This window comes from Garra rufa, chromosome 22, assembly GCF_049309525.1.
Source record: "Garra rufa chromosome 22, GarRuf1.0, whole genome shotgun sequence".
NCBI lineage: Eukaryota > Metazoa > Chordata > Actinopteri > Cypriniformes > Cyprinidae > Garra > Garra rufa.
In genome coordinates, this window is record NC_133382.1 from 9,061,198 (window position 1) to 9,079,698 (window position 18,501).

At 35.9% G+C, this 18,501-nt stretch overlaps 1 protein-coding gene across 1 annotated transcript in view; it reads left to right on the forward strand.

Annotated features, from left to right (window-relative positions):
- The window catches only part of bicc1b (BicC family RNA binding protein 1b), a 102,776-nt gene that overhangs the window by 60,854 nt on the left and 23,421 nt on the right, over window positions 1-18,501 (forward strand). Inside the window, exons 6-12 of the mRNA XM_073828428.1 lie at window positions 2,158-2,346; window positions 6,324-6,575; window positions 9,227-9,358; window positions 12,127-12,352; window positions 13,852-14,010; window positions 17,878-18,059; window positions 18,189-18,330. Of these exons, the coding sequence (XP_073684529.1) occupies window positions 2,158-2,346; window positions 6,324-6,575; window positions 9,227-9,358; window positions 12,127-12,352; window positions 13,852-14,010; window positions 17,878-18,059; window positions 18,189-18,330 (1,282 nt within the window). The remainder of the gene's footprint in view (window positions 1-2,157; window positions 2,347-6,323; window positions 6,576-9,226; window positions 9,359-12,126; window positions 12,353-13,851; window positions 14,011-17,877; window positions 18,060-18,188; window positions 18,331-18,501) is intronic.

Sequence of the window (18,501 nt, forward strand, 5' to 3'; positions counted from 1 at the left end):
TGGCTTGAATGTCTGTCAAATGCCCTGGTAGCAGTAATTATAATTCTGACTAGCATTCATTCAGAGTAAACCATGTTGTTTACATTTAAAGCCTAGCACGTACTATCTTGTATGTGAGCTTGTTTCTGCCACTGAATAAAAAAAAGTCATTGCTACTTTTTTCTCAGAATTGTGAGATATGAACGCACAATTGCGAGTTAAAGTTTGAGTTTATTTCTCAGAATTGCGAGTTTATATCTTACAATTCTGACTTCATTTCTCAGAATTGCTAGTTTATATCTCGGAATTCTGACTTTATAACTCGCAATTGCGCGTTTATATCATGCAATTCTGACTTCATAACTTGCAACTCTGACTTTATTTCTCAGAATTGCGAGTTTATATCTCATAATTACGACTTTTTAACTCACAATTGTGTGATATAAACTCGCGATTGTGAGTTATAAAGTCAAACTTTAAATCGCAATTGTGCGTTTATATCTCACAGTTCTGAGAAAAAAGTAGCAATAACTTTTTTTTTATTCAGTGGCAGAAATGAGCTTCCATACAAGAGAAATGAAGTCAGAATTCCAAGATATAAACTCGCAATTCTGAGAAATAAAGTCAGAGTTGCAAGTTATATAGTCAGAATTGCATGATATAAACTTGCAATTGCGAGTTATAAAGTCGGAATTCCGAGATATAAACTCGCAATTCTGAGAAATGCAGTCATAATTGAGATATAAACTTGCAATTCTGAGAAATAAAGTCAGAGTTGCAAACTATAAAGTCAGAATTGCATGATATAAACTCGCAATTCTGAGAAATGAAGTCAGAATTGAGATATAAACTCGCAATTCTGAGAGATAAAGTCAGTGTTGCAAACTATAAAGTCAGAATTGCATGATATAAACTCGCAATTCTGAGAAATGAAGTCAGAATTGAGATATAAACTCGCAATTCTGAGAGATAAAGTCAGTGTTGCAAGTTATATAAGTTAGAATTCTGAGAAACATCTGAAAACATATCAGAACTGGACTTTATAACTCGCATCTATTTTATTTCTAGTTTATTTCTCGCAATTGCAAGTTTGTATCTTACAATTCTGACTTTATATATAGCAATTCTGATTTTATAACTCGCAATTGTACAATTATATATCACAGTTCTAAGAAAAAAGTCAGAATTGTGAGATAAAAAGTCGCAATTCCATCATCAATTCCATCCGTTTCTTGTTTCCCGTTATCAAAATCATTACGTGCCAAACTAATTGTAGACTGTGTGCATCAGTTACAGTTGCTCTCTTCCTCAACTGTGGCTATATTCACAAAATTGCAGTCTTGCTCACAGCTAAGCAAGAGTTTCTTGAGCAAGAGTTACATTCTTGAAGCCTTCAACCAAAAATGAAAATTTGCAGAAAATGTATTTACCCTCAGGCCATCCTATTTATAGATGAGTTTGTTTCTTCATCGCAACAGATTTGGAGAGATTTAGCATTGCATCACTTGCTCACCATTGGATCCTCTGAAGTGAATGGGTGCCGTCAGAATGAGAGTCCAAAAAATCAAAAGATATCCATAAAGGATTTCACTTCTGGCCAAAACATGAGTTTATAATCCATAGGAATGCTTTCTCCAGTGGAAAAAAAGTCAATGCCCTGTTGTCCTCTCACATCAGAATCCACTGACATATTTGTTTACAACTATTTTTGGATTATTTTTGCTTAAAAACGGTGCTTCATTATGGATAGTGGAAAGCAATGGTTTGAAGTCCAAAAAATCTTGATGAGTTTGTTCATGCAAACATGCAGTGTTTTAATTCACAAAATATTAATTGATGGACTAGAATCGAATGGATTACATGTGGATTATTGTGATGTTATTATCAGCTATTTGGACTCTCACTCTGGTGCCACTCACATTTAATGCAATTAAAAGCACTATTTTGGGCTGTTGCTTATGTGGGAGACATGGGTTTGAATCGGTTTCCTGTTTACTCTATTCTGTCTCTTTGTATTAAAATCTTTTGATATGCTCTCCAAAAAAGAAAAGGCCATTTGAACCAGTTTGGGTCTGTTGATTCATTACTCATTATCCTAACCTGTCACCAGCAGAAATCACTAAATTGACATCAGTCTAATGACTATAATAACTGATGGGTTTGTTGGTCTTCTTTCAGGAGTTACTCCCGCTGGTGTTGATGTTTGAGCTGCCAGTCATAGTACAGCTGAACCCTGATCCCAGCTCTCCTGCCATCCAGCACATCTCCCAGACGTACAACATCACTGTGGCCTTCAAACAGAGGTCCAGACTCTATGGAGCGACAGGAGTAGTGCGGGGCTCACAGAATAATGCTGCGGCCGTGAAGGTGAGACACATATATGGGGCAAAATCTTGTTGCAGATTTTTTCCCATATAATACATCACTTCATTTAAATATTAACTTTCAATATTCAACTTAAACTACTTATAACATCTTTCCTTCCAAAGCAGCTCTCATATCTCATTTTCATTTTTGTATATTCAGATATAGCACTTTATGGGTTAGTTCACCCCAAAATTAAAATTCTGTATTCTCTCATAATTTTGTCCATACATTCCCGCAAAACACTGACACTTGAAAAAAAAAATCATAAAAGTAATCCATATGAACCACATCATATGATGAACAGTCTGACAACAGTTTGGTTTGACATGATTTTAAACTTTTTTAAAATCAGTTTTATTTATTCATTTTTTAATCATTTATTTATTTAGTATTTTCAATTTAGGATGGTTGTGAAAATGTTATAGACTTCTGGGGACAGCTTTTAAATTGGTATACATGTTCTGTGACGTTTAAGATATGTCAAAAGTGCTGAATGTTATGTTGTTGTTGCTTTGTTGTTCATAAAGAATTCAATCACAAAACACAAAACTTAATTTTGTCTCAGATAGTTCTCCTAAAATGACTGAAACTCGAAACAACAGACAAAAGAGAGTTATCACAGAATAAGACTATTGCACAGTGTGTGACGTTGTTGCGATATCTTAGAGGGGATTAATGTGAGATTACTTGAGTTTTTTCTCAGGACAAAAATCTGAGAAGCAGATAGATTTTTATGAGAAAACAAAAACTTAAAATATCAGGGTATATCAAGACTTAAAAGACTTAAATCACCATTCCACAAAATAAGACTTTAAAAAGGTCTTAAAAAGGTAAAATATTTCATGCATTGCTAAAAATTAATATCTCCCTCAGTATTTTGGTCTTGCTTTCCAGTACAAATATCGAAACGTCCTTAAATTAAGATATTTGAGAAGCAAAACGAAGTTATGAAATCTTGTTTTCTAAGAAATTGAACAAATTGTCTTTGTTTCTTTTTAAACAAGAACAAACATCTGTAAATGGAATTTAAAAATGCATTTTCCCTTTGCATTAAGTTGTTTTCTTAAGTCCATTTGTGGATGTTTGTTTTGTTTTTGTTTGTTTTTTTATCATAAACTCATTTTGATCAATTATTAATAATTAAATCGCCATTCATTTTTATTTATCCACCTTTTCCTCCCGTAAGAGTGGGCACGGCCATTTGTACATTTTATGGGTTTGGCTTCCGGTTTCATCCGCGTCCAGCTATTTTTAGCTGTACAAAACAGCTAGTTTTGCTGCTTGATATTGCAAATTGGTGTGTCTGTACAAAGTTGTATTTTAAATTTGCTATTGAACATATTGACTTGATTTTAAAAATGACTTTTAAAAGTATTCAATTTACCTTGATAAAACCTGCAGAAACCCCAAATTTTAAAGCAATATTCCTTTGGGGTAATATGTACGCAAAACATTCTCTTCCTCTAATGAGAACACCCTTTAGATTATCCATTAGCTCCAGAGAAGATCACAGTAAATCCTCCAGCACACACCTACGCAACCTTTGATCTCTGAGTGTCTGTGGTGTTTGCCGGTGGCGCTGAATTCTTTATGTTGTGCTAATGACTGCCGGCAACACTTCAGACTGAGGGTCTAGTGTGGGAAGAGAATCTTCTTCCATCTCTGGTCTTGGGGAAGGGTCTAGGGCTGGAGCTGTCCTGTGGGCTGCTGGCTATGCCTGGTATGTGTAGAGAGCCGGAGTGAGGAGTTCCGTGCCAAAACCGCCTACGAACACGGCCAGAAAGGAACCCCAAAAGAGCCCCTCTGCCTCTCCTCTCTTGCCCTAGTTTTATGGTGCGCTGAAAGAAACTCCCCGGTCTGGGCCATTCTCAGGGTCGTATATGCCAGATGGAAAAGCAAGAACATAAAGAAGTTCTTGTTTGCTAAAACACGCTCCATTAGTGTCAAAAAGCACCAGTCATGTTGGCAAATCGCAACCAGAGTGGTTTTGATTGACGTGAGTTTGAAAAAGCTGTCTGTGAGGTGTTCAAGTTTTCATGGTCAGAAAGTAACTTTTCCCTTTAGGGGCAATATTTGATTGATTTGATTATATTTTTACCTTTGTAGAGGCGATTTTTATAATTACCTGATTAGATGTACAGTTGAACTCAAAAGTTTACATACACCTTGCAGAATCTAAGAAATATTTCACATAAAAGATGTTTACATATAGTCCACAAGAGAAAACAAGTTTACATACACTTGATTCTTAATACCGTGTTGTCACCTGAATGATCCGCAGCTTTTTGAGATCCGTCTTTTCACACTGAGGACAACTGAGGGACTTACATGCAACTATTACAGAAGATTCAAACATTCACTGATGCTTCAGATAGAGAAGTGATGCATTAAAAGCCAGGAGTGTAAACTTTTGAACAGGATGAGGATGTGTATGTTTTTCTTATTTTGCCTAAATATATTTTTTCGTTTAGTACTGTCCTCCAGAAGCTACATAAGGTATTATGTTTAAGTTAAATTTACCCTGATCTTCAAATTCCAAAAGTTTTCACCCTCCTGCTCTGAATGCATTATGTTTCCTTCTGAAGCATCAGTGAGTGTTTGAACCCTCAGTTGCCCTCAGTGTGAAAAGATGAATCTCAAAATCATACAGTCTTTGTTGGAATGCATTCAAATGCACAAAAATGCTGAAAAACCAAAGAATTTGTAGGACCTGAAAGATTTTTCTGAAGAACAGCGGGCAGTTTAACTGTTCAGGACAAACAGGGGACTCATTAACAACTATCACTAAACAAACTATCACTAAACAGCTGTGGATCATTCAGGTAACAACACAGTATTAAAAATCAAGTGTATGTAAACTTCTGAACAGGGTCATTTTTATAAATTAATCTATTATTTTCTCTTATGGACTATGTGTAAACCTTTTTTATTTGAAAATCTCTTTTTTTATCTTTTTAATCTCTTTAAAGTCTCTTTCTTTCTCAGTTACAAGTTTACATCTCAGTTCACTTTTCTTCTCAGAATTGTGAGTTTATATCTTGCAATTAAAAGTTAAAAACTCATAATTCTAAATTAACATCTCGCAATTCAGACATTATTTAAGTTTTAAACTTACAATTCATCTTACAATTTACAATAAATGATAACATCTTACAATATGACTTTTTTCTCTGAATTGCAACATTGTAACTTGCAATTTTGATGTATAAACTCACATTTGTGCATTTATATCTCACAATTCTGAGAAAAATAAATAAATAATTGCAAGTCAGAATTCAGTTTTTTTTTAATCTGATATTTTCTTACAAAAGCAAGTTTATATTTCACAATTTTGACTTTATAACTCACAATTGTGTGCTATAAAGATGTAAACTCACAATTCTAAGAAAAAAGTTAGAATTGCACGATATAAACTCGCAATTGTGTGGCATAAAGTCAGAATTGTGAGATGTAAACTCGTAATTACAAGACAAAAAATCTAAATTGTGAAATAAACAGTTTTATTTTTTATTCAGTGGTGGAAACAAGCTTCCATAATAGTCTATAAACTCACAATTGCAATTCTGAGAAAAAAAAGCCATAAATGCAAAATGTAAACTCAAAATTGCAACATAAATTCTGAGATAAAAACTCACAATTCTAAGAGTAAAAGTCAGAATTGCAAGATATAAACTCAAAAAAAGTAAAAACTGGAAAGTATAAACAGGTATCTGCAAAAATAAAAAATCACCTTGTTTTTTTTATCCCATGGCAGAAATGGTCCTCCATCCAAAACAGTTACTCAAAATGCTGCAATCAACATATTTTATACATTTTCATATTTAATTTTGATTTTGACAGTTATAGTAATGGATTCAATTTAGTTGAGCAGGGGCATTTTTTGCCTCGTTACTTTCACATTCCTAGGCAGTTTTGTTTATTTCAGTGGCATTTTTGCCCCAGGTCCCCATTAATTTCCAACCCTGGTGTTATTGCAGAGAGGCACGGCGGTGTTACTGGAGCACCTTGCGGGCAGCCTTGCCAGCGCCATCACAGTCAGCACACAGCTTGACATCGCGCCCCAGCACCACCTCTTTATGATGGGCCGCAATGGCAGCAACATCAAACACATCATGCAGCGCACAGGAGCGCAGGTCCACTTCCCAGACCCCAACTGCCCGCAGAAGAAATCCACTGTCTACGTGCAGGGCACCATCGACTCTGTGTGTCTGGCTCGCCAGTACCTGATGGTGAGAGATCAGTTTGTTCTGTATACAATGTCGTCACAAAAGTGAGTACTCCCTTCACATTTCAGCAAACATTTTAGTATATCTTCTCAAGGGACAATACTATAGAAATGAAACTTGGATATATTTTAGAGTAGACAATGTGCAGCTTGTATAGCAGTATAGATTTATTGTCCTCTGAAAATTACTCAACATTCAGCCATTACTGTCAAAATAGCTGGCAACAAAAGTGAGTACATTATATTGTACACAATATATTGTGTTAGCACAATTGTTATCTGGCACTGCCTTAATCATCTTGGGCATGGAATTGACCAGAGCTGCACAGGTTGTTGCTGGGATCCTCTTCCACTCCTCACGGAGCTGATGGACATTAGACACGTGGTGCTTCTCCACCTTTCGCTTGAGGATGTCCCACAGGTGCTTAATAGGGTTCAGGTCTAGAGAAATACTTGGCCACCCCATCACCTTCAGCTTCCGCAGCAAGGCAGTTGTCATCTTTGTGGTGTGTCTGGGATCATTATCTTGTTGGAAAACTGCCGTTCGACCTAGTTTCTGAAGGGAAGGCATCATGTTCTGCTTCAGAATGCACAGTATATAATGGAATCCATGTTTCCCTCAATGAACTGCAGCTCCCCAGTACCAGAAGCACTCATGCAGCCCCAGACCATGATGCTACCACCACCATGCTTGACTGTAGGCAAGACACAATTTTCTTGGTACTCCACACCAGGGCATCGTCACACATGCTGGACACCATCTGAGCCAAACAAGTTTATCTTATAGTTTCATCAGACCACAGGACATGGTTCCAGTAATTCATGCTCTTGAACAGGTTGTCTTCAGCAAACTGTTTGCAGGCTTTCTTGTGAGCCAGCTTCAGATGAGGCTTCGTTCTGGGATGACGCCTATTCAAACTGACTTGTTGCAGTGCGTAACGTTTGGTCTGAGCACTGACAAGACCTTCTACTTCTGCAACTCTGCAACTTCTACTCATGCATCTGTTTTTTGAAGCCAGGATCTGCACCTGACGCACAGAACTTCGTTGATCGACCCTTGCGAGGCCTGTTCTGAATGGAACCCATCTTGGAAAACCTCTGTAGGACCCTGACCACTGTAGTGTAACTCAGTTTTAGGGTGTTACTGAAGCTCTAATAGCCTTGGCCATCTATGTGGAGAGCAACAATTCTAATATTCAAATCCTCAAAGAGTTCATTTCCATGAGATGCCATGTTGAACATCTAGTGGTCAGTATGAGAGAATTGTACTTAAAGCACCTCATTATAACCCCTCTAATACAAGATACACAACTTTGTATGGTCCTGTCAAGCACACAAAAACAAACATGATAAATAGGACATGGCTTTGCGTGGTTAAAAAACATACGGGTGTTATCACTTAGGGTGTACTCACTTTTGTTGCCAGCTATTTTGATAATAATTGCTGTATGTTGAGTTATTTTCAGAGGACAGTAAATCTACACATTGACTACTCTAAAATATATCCAAGTTTCATTTATATAGTATTGTCCCTTGAGAAGATATGCTAAAATAGTTGCTGAAATGTGAGGGGTGTACTCACTTTTGTGAGATATTGTATCTGTGTGTTACATCCTGCTACCGATATGAATGACACTTCAATTTGTGCAGCTCGTTGAAGAAAAGTGTGCTGTTTTTCCAGGCGTTCAGACTTGTTGGGCAAAAAAATGGGTGGAAAAATTCCAATGCAATGAATCTTTTTACTGTTCTGCTCTTGTTTTCCAGTAATAGGGTCAATGACATGCTCATTTTGTTTGTCCTGATCTACTGGACAAGAATTTATTGCAAATGTTGTCAAGCTGAATTTTGCACGTACAAGCATGGATTTTTTATTTATTTTTTTTTTTTTTTTCAGAAAATGTGAAGCTTTAGTTCTTTCTACTCACATCTAATCTCATCTCATCTTCCCTCAAGCCATCACACAAATAGTGACTCTGGTTTGTCTCATTATGTGGTGGTCCTGTTCAAATAAATGATCTCCAACCAACACAGAACAATATTAAACTGACAAGGACCAGAAGAAAAACACAGTTCTTTTAAGGAACACACAAGTGGAGAGCATTTCCTCGCTCTGAAAGCAAAATAATTAGCCCTCCACCACACTGCGGTCCTCTCTGGAGACAGATATCGTCCCGTCTGTTCCCGCAAGTCCTGATTTAAATGCTCTGCTGGAGGCAGAGGGAAGAGACAGTACTCAAGAATAATTTATTCACAGTTTTTGGCTCAATTTAGATCCATTAAAGACATTTTTAGCATTCACAAATAAGACTGTCATAGCAAGCTTCCCACCACACAATCTAGTCTTTAGAACTTTTCCTGCATATGTAGCAGTTTCTTCGCTGCCTGCTGAGTTAGCTGTGTCGGGAGAGGAAAAAGAAGGTCAAGGCCCTGTAAATGAAAGCCTTACGCCTGGAGTACCTGCTGCTGTTTTTCTTTTCAACATGAGAAGTAGGTGATGGATCACTGCTGAATAACTGTAGCTTTGCTGCTTTAGGACCGAGGCCAGTAGAGTCCTTGAAACACTTAAAGTTTGACTGTATGAATGATTTACAGCGGTGTAGAAAAACTGTGTTCATTTCTTTTTTTTTCTTGCTTTCTTCCTTGTGCTTTCCGCAGGGCTGCCTGCCACTGGTGCTGATGTTTGATATCAAAGAGGACATCGAGGTGGAACCGCAGTGCATTACTTCCCTAATGGAGCAGCTTGATGTGTTCATTAGTGTCAAACCCAAACCCAAGCAACCCAGCAAGGTTAGCACACTCACAGTCAAAAACTCAAATGACCTGACCTTTTTGAGCCTTTCTCAGAACTCATTTCTTATGTTTGAGACCTTTGGGCAATGACTTTTAATGAACTAGTTTCATAGTGATTTTTAGTGAATGTGTCTAAATACTTCATTTAGAAGTATACTTCAATTAAAACACAATGTGGACTAGTGTATGTGAATATTAAACTGCAAAAAGGCTATTTAAACATGACGGGTCTTCACAGGAACCCGTCAAAATAAACGTTTGGTTTAACTTGAAGAAACTGTGACAAAAATATATTACTTAGTGTAATGATTCTACTAATAATAATAAAATTTGTATTTTTTTTAACAAATACACTACCAGTCAAAAGTTTTTGAACACTTTAGCTCACCAAGCCTGCATTTATTTGATTAAAAATACAGCAAAATCAGAAATATTGTGAAATATTTTTACTATTTAAAATAACTGCTTTCAATTTGAATATATTTTAAAATGTAATTTATTCCTGTGATCAGAATAGCTAAATTTTCAGCATCATTACGCCAGTCTTCATTGTCACGTGATCTTTCAAAAATCATTCTAATATGCTGATTTGCTGTTTAAAAACATTTTATTATTATTGATATTTAAAACAGTTGAGTACATTTTTTCAGGAATCTTTGATGAAAAGAAAGATCCAAAGATCAGCATTCATCTGAAATAAAAACCTTTATTAACATTATACACTATACTATTCAAAAGCTTGAAGTCAGTATCATTTACGTATTTATTTATTTTATTTTATTTATTTTGTTGGGTTTTTTGGGGGGGAGGGGGGGGTTATAGAAATTAATACTTTTATTTAGCAAAGATGCTTTAAATTGATCAAAAGTGATGATAAAGATATTTAAAATTCTACTCAGCTGTTTACAAGATAATAATAATAAATGTTTTTTGAAGCAGCAAATCAGAATATTAGAATGATTTCTAAAGAATCATGTGACTGGAGTAATGATGCTAAAAATTCAGCTTTGGAATCACAGGAATAAATTATATTTAAAAATATATTCCAATAGAAACCAGTTATTTTATTAACATTTTACTGTTTTTGCTGTACTTTGGATCAAATAAATGCAGGCTTGGTGAGCAGAGGAGACTTCTTTAAAAAAAAAATTAAAATCTTACTGTCCAAAAATGTTTGACTGGTAATGCCAGTAACAACACAGTATTTCTGGAAAAATAAAAAATAAAAATAAATAAATAAAAATAAATTCTTTTTTATGAAATCAATTAATTGGAGATGCTTCTGATTATTCAATTTAATGAAACCATTAAAATGGAATCAAGAAAATGAACGCAAAACACAGAATTTGGTTAAAAAAATTTATTTGACAAAAAAGTATTTCACAGGGCCTTAAACTTTTAATAAATTGCAGTAAAAATGTATGCATTTTATTATTTCAATTAATTAGACATGCTTTTTTTATTTATTTACTTTATTTTTAATTTAACCGTTAAATCAGAGTTTAGAAAAATTTTAATTGCCAAAAAATTTAATCCCGAAAAATTTAAATGGAAAAAAAATGGAATTTGGAAAAAAATAAAACATATCTCATAGAGCCCTGAGTAAATAGCAGCATATTCAACGTTGATAATCATAATAAATGTGTCTTCAGCAACATCAGCATATTAGAATAATTTCTGAAGGATCATGTGACACTGAAGACTGGAGTAATGATGCTGAAAATTCAGCTTTGCATCAAATTACATTTTAAAGCATATTCAGATTTGTAATTGTCTTGACTATATTTTTTCTCAATTAAATGCATTTTTAATGAGCATAAGAGATTTCAGAAACATTCAAAAAAATTCTTACTGACCAGTAGTCCCAGTAGTGTAATATAAAAAACATTCATACATTTTTAAGCATAAGTCTCGAGATTTTTGATGCCACCATGTAAGACACCTTGTATCCTCAGATCAAGCATTAAGGCCTAGTTCTTTCAAAGGCTTAAAATTAAGACGCCTAGTCTTGTAAAAGTAATGTATGGAATGTATAGGATTTGTGGGTGGCTTACTAGCAGGATGTGGAAACTGGGAACGCTTCACGTCCTTGGTCATGGTCAAGGGTGAAATCCTATCCTGTGTTTTAGGCTGAATGGCAGCACTGTAAATTATCAGTCTTAGTACAAACCCCTGTTTTTCCATTTCGGTGATTTGTGTAGATGCCTCTGGCTTCTCTTCTTTCACTCTGCTAATACTTTGCTACAGTAGCAGCCTTGACTAGTATATACAGCACATTTGCCAAGAAGGAAGTACTGTATATACTTCCAATTGAGAGGGGAAATGTGTAGAATTTCAGCACATCCACAGAAAACCTCCACGCTCAGATTCATTTCAGTTCAACAAGTTCACCACTAATAGAGCTTTTGAACCTCAAACTCGTATTCCAAGAATTAAATGGATCGTGAGAAATAAAATTTCCATTGATTTTTGGAAATAAAAGAATTTGATGTTACATGAAAGCATACCAAAATCAGAACTTTCTTCCTAGTGAATCTAAGCAGCAGAAATGACTCATTTTTATCATTAAAGTTATTGTCCTTTGTGTGAATGGACCTTCATTAAAAGTATGGCAGAAGTATTGTTGCTAAAACTTGTTTTGCTGGACTCTGCTGTTGCTGTTTTTGGAATGACACCAAACAAACACTGTACTAATAAAATATAGCACCTACTAGTGGACGGGAGCTGATTTCTAAACTCTAGTCTCTTCTTCTCTCAACTGTCAGTCAGTGATAGTGAAGAGTGTGGAGAGGAACGCTCTGAATATGTATGAGGCCAGGCGTTACCTGTTGGGTTTGGAGAGCAGTGGCGTATCAGTCCCCATCAGCACCAGCAGCATCATCAGCAGTAACAGCAGCAGTCCTCCGTCCGCCCCTGCTCCACCTCCATCTCTCAGCTGCCCCGTTGGGCTCGACATCCTGGCATCTGCTGGCCTCGGCCTCACCAGCCTGGGTAAAACAACAGTACATTTATTCTTGTAATAAACTTGAGATTAATTAAATACATAAATCTGATTCAATTTTCATAAAGAATAGTGTTTTTTGTTTTTTTTTGTGGTCTGAAACTGGAGTACACTTTACAGTATTTAAAAGTCTAAAATGCAGGGGTGTGGAAACAATATAAAAAGCGAGGGAGAGATTATTGTCAGCTTGAGTTGTGAATATTAATGAGGTTATGTAACATACTCCCAGTAGTCCTAATTGTTTTGCTGAAAGGCATGTAAGTGGGTGCAACGTATAACAGGATTACTACTTCCACTTACTATGCCACTGCTTGTTCTGCTGACTAAATTATTAAACTTTAATAAAGCCATTAAAATGGAATCCAAAAAATGAATGCAAAGCACAGAAACATGAAGTTGAGAATGAAACATATTTCACAGGGCCTAAAAAATGCTATTTTTGTTAGACTTTTATTAAACTGCTGTGAAATTGTGCAAGTCTAATGAATTAAAATAATTAGATTAAAAAGATTAATTATATTTAATTAATTCAATTAAAAAGATTATTTTAATCTAACCATTAAAACACAGTCTAGAAAATTTAAAATGGGAAAAAACAGTTTCTAGAAAAATTTAAATGAAAAAAAAAGCTGAATTTGGTAAAAAAAACAAAACGGAATTTGTGAAAAAATAAAATTAATTTAATAGAGCCATAATATATATATATATATATATATATATATATATATATATATATATATATATATATATATATATATATATATATAATACATATTATTATGCAGGTATGCATTAAATTAATCACTTACTATGCCATTGCTTGTTCTGCTGACTAAACCAGTTGTCTTAGACTTCTGCGTGGACCTAAAGTTTTAGTTTTACATGAGTTTTGCATTTTTTTTTCTTTGCACCAAAGAAAAGTACAGAGAAAAAATGAAGATTATTTTTTCCCTATAAAGTAATCACTTATTATTTCTTGCTCCCTGCTAAAATGTGACTAAATAAACTTAGTCAGAAGTCTAAATGACTAAAATTAGATCAGATTTGGATAAATTTAACTTTATATCACTTGCTCACCAATGGATCCTCTGCAGTGAATGGGTGCCACCAGAATGAGAGTCCAAAAGGCTAAAAAAAACATCACAATGATCCACAAAAAATCCACACCACTTCAATCAATTAACATCTTGTGAAATGAAAAGCTGCATGCTGGTAAGAAGCAAATCAGCTGTATGTTGGTAAGAAGCAAATCAGCTGTTTGGACTCTGACGGCACCCATTCACTGCTGAGCAAATGATGTAATGCTGATTTTTTCCAAATATGTTCTGATTAAGAAAAAAGCTCTCATTCATCTTAGACAGTTTAAGAGTAAGTAAATTTGTTGCAGATTTCATTTCTGAACTATTCCTTTAAGTGTTCAGAATATGTCTTATGTTGAAATAGTTTTTATGTGTTTATTTAATGTCTCTTTTTTTTGTCTGACCTGTAGGTCTTCTAGGACCTACGACAGCCTCCATGACAGGACCCTCCACCAACTCCCTTCTGAACGCTCTTAACAGCTCCATCAGCCCATTACAAACATCCACCTCTGGATCACCCAGCCCCAATCTCTGGCCCAACTCCCTGGCCAGTCCTGCCAGCACTCCAGGTAAAGAGATGACTTACACCCTTCCTCCACAAACAAAGTATGGACGGATTCATCGTCTCATATGTTCACACTTTTTTATTTTACATTATTTTTATGTTAAAATTTTATTATACAATTGAAATGTTTCTCTGGAGTCTCAGTCCACGTCACATTCACACTGTTGTTTTTTAGATCCCAGTCCATTTTATTTTATTTTAAATTTGCAATGTTATTACACAATAGGAATGTTTCCCTAGAGTCACAGTCCACTTTACATTCACACTGTTGTTATTTAGATCTCATTTTATTTATTTATTTATTTTTTACTTTATTTTAATAAGTTGGAATTTTATTATACAATAGGAATGTTTCCCTAGAGTCACAGTCCACTTTACATTCACACTGTTGTTATTTAGATCTCATTTTATTTATTTATTTATTTTTTTACTTTATTTTAATATGTTGGAAATTTATTATACACTAGGGATGTTTCTCTTAGAGTCTAAGTTAACTTTACATTCACACTGTTGTTATTTAAATCCCAGTCTATTTTATTTTATTTTATTATGTTGGAATTTTATTATACAGTCGTGGTCAAAAGTTTTGAGAATGACACAAATATTAGTTTTCACAAAGTTTGCTGCTAAACTGCTTTTAGATCTTTGTTTCAGTTGTTTCTGTGATGTACTGAAATATAATTACAAGCACTTCATACGTTTCAAAGGCTTTTATCGACAATTACATGACATTTATGCAAAGAGTCAGTGTTTGCAGTGTTGGCCCTTCTTTTTCAGGACCTCTGCAATTCGACTGGGCATGCTCTCAATCAACTTCTGGGCCAAATCCTGACTGATAGCAACCCATTCTTTCATAATCACTTCTTGGAGTTTGTCAGAATTAGTGGGTTTTTGTTTGTCCACCCACCTCTTGAGGATTGACCACAAGTTCTCAATGGGATTAAGATCTGGGGAGTTTCCAGGCCATGGACCCAAAATTTCAACGTTTTGGTCCCCGAGCCACTTAGTTATCACTTTTGCCTTATGGCACGGTGCTCCATCGTGCTGGAAAATGCATTGTTCTTCACCAAACTGTTGTTGGATTGTTGGAAGAAGTTGCTGTTGGAGGGTGTTTTGGTACCATTCTTTATTCATGGCTGTGTTTTTGGGCAAAATTGTGAGTGAGCCCAGTCCTTTGGATGAGAAGCAACCCCACACATGAATGGTCTCAGGATGCTTTACTGTTGGCATGACACAGGACTGATGGTAGCGCTCACCTTTTCTTCTCCGGACAAGCCTTTTTCCAGATGCCCCAAACAATCGGAAAGAGGCTTCATCAGAGAATATGACTTTGCCCCAGTCCTCAGCAGTCCATTCACCATACTTTTTGCAGAAGATCAATCTGTCCCTGATGTTTTTTTTTTTGGAGAGAAGTGGCTTCTTTGCTGCCCTTCTTGACACCAGGCCATCTTCCAAAAGTCTTGGCCTCACTGTGCGTGCAGATGCGCTCACACCTGCCTGCTGCCATTCCTGAGCAAGCTCTGCACTGGTGGCACTCCGATCCCGCAGCTGAATCCTCTTTAGGAGACGATCCTGGCGCTTGCTGGACTTTCTTGGACGCCCTGAAGCCTTCTTAACAAGAATTGAACCTCTTTCCTTGAAGTTCTTGATGATCCTATAAATTGTTGATTTAGGTGCAATCTTAGTAGCTACAATATCCTTGCCTGTGAAGCCATTTTTATGCAACGCAATGATGGCTGCACGCGTTTCTTTGCGGGTCACCATGGTTAACAATGGAAGAACAATGATTTCAAGCATCACCCCCCTTTTAACATGTCAAGTCTGCCATTCTAACCCAATCAGCCTGACATAATGATCTCCAGCCTTGTGCTCGTCAACATTCTCACCTGAGTTAACAAGACGATTACTGAAATGATCTCAGCAGGTCCTTTAATGACAGCAATGAAATGCAGTGGAAATTTTTTTTCAGGATTAAGTTAATTTTCATGGCAAAGAAGGACTATGCAATTCATCTGATCACTCTTCATAACATTCTGGAGTATATGCAAATTGCTATTATAAAAACTTAAGCAGCAACTTTTCCAATTTGCAATATTTATGTAATTCTCAAAACTTTTGGCCACGCCTGTACTGTACAATAGGAATGTTTCTCTAGAGCAGGGGTCCCCAAATTAAGGCCCGGGGGCCAAATGTGGCCCGCCCCCACATTTGGACTGGCCCTCTGAACAATGCCAGAGACATATTTTGAAAATGTAATTTTAAATATGTTTTACTTATATGTGACCCTGGACCACAAAACCAGTCTTAAGTCGCTGGGGTATATTTGTAGCAATAGCCAAAAATACATTGTATGGGTTTTTTGTTTTTTGTAAGATTTTTTGTAAAATTCCTACTGTAAACCTATCAAAATGTAATTTTTGATTAGTAATATGCATTGTTAGGAACTTAATTTGGACAACTTTAAAAGTGATTTTCTCAGTATTTAGATTTTTTTGCACCCTTAGATTCCAGATTTTCAAATAGATGTATCTCGGCCAAATATTGTCCTATCCTAACAAACTATGCATCAATAGAACGCTTATTTATTGAGCTTTCATATGATGTATATATCTCAGTTTTGTAAAATTTAACCTTATGACTGGTTTTGTGGTCCAGGGTCACATATCATGTTGGTATTTGATAATAAAGGTTGGCTTTCAAACAAAAATTTCCCTTAGTTATTAACATAGGTATAATTATATGTTAAATTCACTAACAGAATGATACATTCAACGTAATGTGTCATCGCGATCGAACAGGTGATGCGCGAGCCAGCTAGAAAAGAGCGATGACAAAATGACTCAATAGCATTTGAGGTGAAACTAGCACTGCTTGTGGGACAAGTGCAAAAGCAAAACTTCACTCATCTCCCAGTTACCCGAAGTTTTTCTCTGTTGGTTGTGCATCTTTGTCTTCCACACTTTTTTCTTCAACTCAACTTACTGTTGTTAACATACTTCTTCGGCAATCAATGTTTGTGGCTTACCCTCCTTGTGAAGGGTGTCAATGATTGTCTTCTGGACAAATGTCAGATCAGCAGTCTTCCCCATGATTGTGTAGCCTAGTGAACCAAACTGAGAGGCCATTTTGAAGGTTCAGGAAACCTTTGCAGTTGTTTTGAGTTGATTAGCTGATTGGCATGTCACCATATTCTAATTTGTTGAGATAGCGAATTGGTGGGTTTTTGTTAAATGTAAGCCAAATCATCAAAAGTAAAAGAACCAAAGACTTAAACTACTTCACTCTGTGTGCATTCAATTTATTTAATACACAAGTTTCACAATTTGAGTTGAATTACTGATATAAATGAACTTTTCCATGACATTCTAATTTACTGAGAAGCACCTGTATATCTTTTGAAAAGAAATAATCATTTGTCTGTCTGGTGCATAAAAAATAATAAACTATTCTAGCATTAAAAGGTATAATAAATACAGGTAAAATCATAATAAAATAATAATAAGTCAGTCCGGCCCATGAATAATAAGTCAGTCCGGCCCATGAAATGTTATTTTATAAACCGACCCAGCCCCCCATTAAAGAAAAGAAAATTATGTGGCCCACTCAGAAAAAAAGTTTGGGGACCCCTGCTCTGGAGTCTCAGTCCACTGGCACTACATTGGCATTGTTGTTGTTATTTAGATCCCTGTCCAATTTATATTATTTAGGAATTTTATTATACAATAGGAATGTCAGTCCACTTTACATTTGCATTGTTGTTTAATAGAAGGAAGTCTATTATATTATATCATCTTATAATATTAAATGTCTTTTTATTATACAATAGTAAAATATGTCATTCAAACCAAACTCGATAATTGCCTTTTCTTAGGGTTCTCATCGCCCTTGATGATTCACCCAGCCACCCAGGCCACTTTAACTAGCATTTTGCTGTCAGGGGTGCCAGGCTACACCCAGAACACTCCGTCCCCTCCTCCTGGTCTCGCCCCCATAGACGCCCAAGTCAATGGAGTATCAGACTGCAGTAAAGCTGTGTCCCCCCTTAGTAGCAAAGTGAGTCTTCTTTCATTGCTACTAAAGATGATACATAGTTGTGCTATAAAGCAGTTCTGTATATCTCTTATAGTTAGTTTTCTTTGACTTCGTCTTGACCAGAATATTGTTTGCATGTGTGTTGTGTAGCAGCCCAGCACCATGTACAGCAGAATGTCAGCAGCATCTCTGGCAGATAAAGTTCTGACCGCAGCTCATGGCGACTCTGTGCAGGAAGCCAGTCCCCACTGCCCTTCTGAACCGCTGTCCAGCAAGTCCAGCCAAGACCAAGGTCTGCACTACCCACAGCTCCTCATTATATCCTCATTACAAGACACATTTCTGTGCACTGTAAAAATCACTGTCTTGAAAAAGTAATTTAGTCTTTTTTCTTAGTAAAAATATCCAAACTGCTTAAAGGGATAGTTCACTCAAAAATGAAAATTATTCATGATTCATTCTC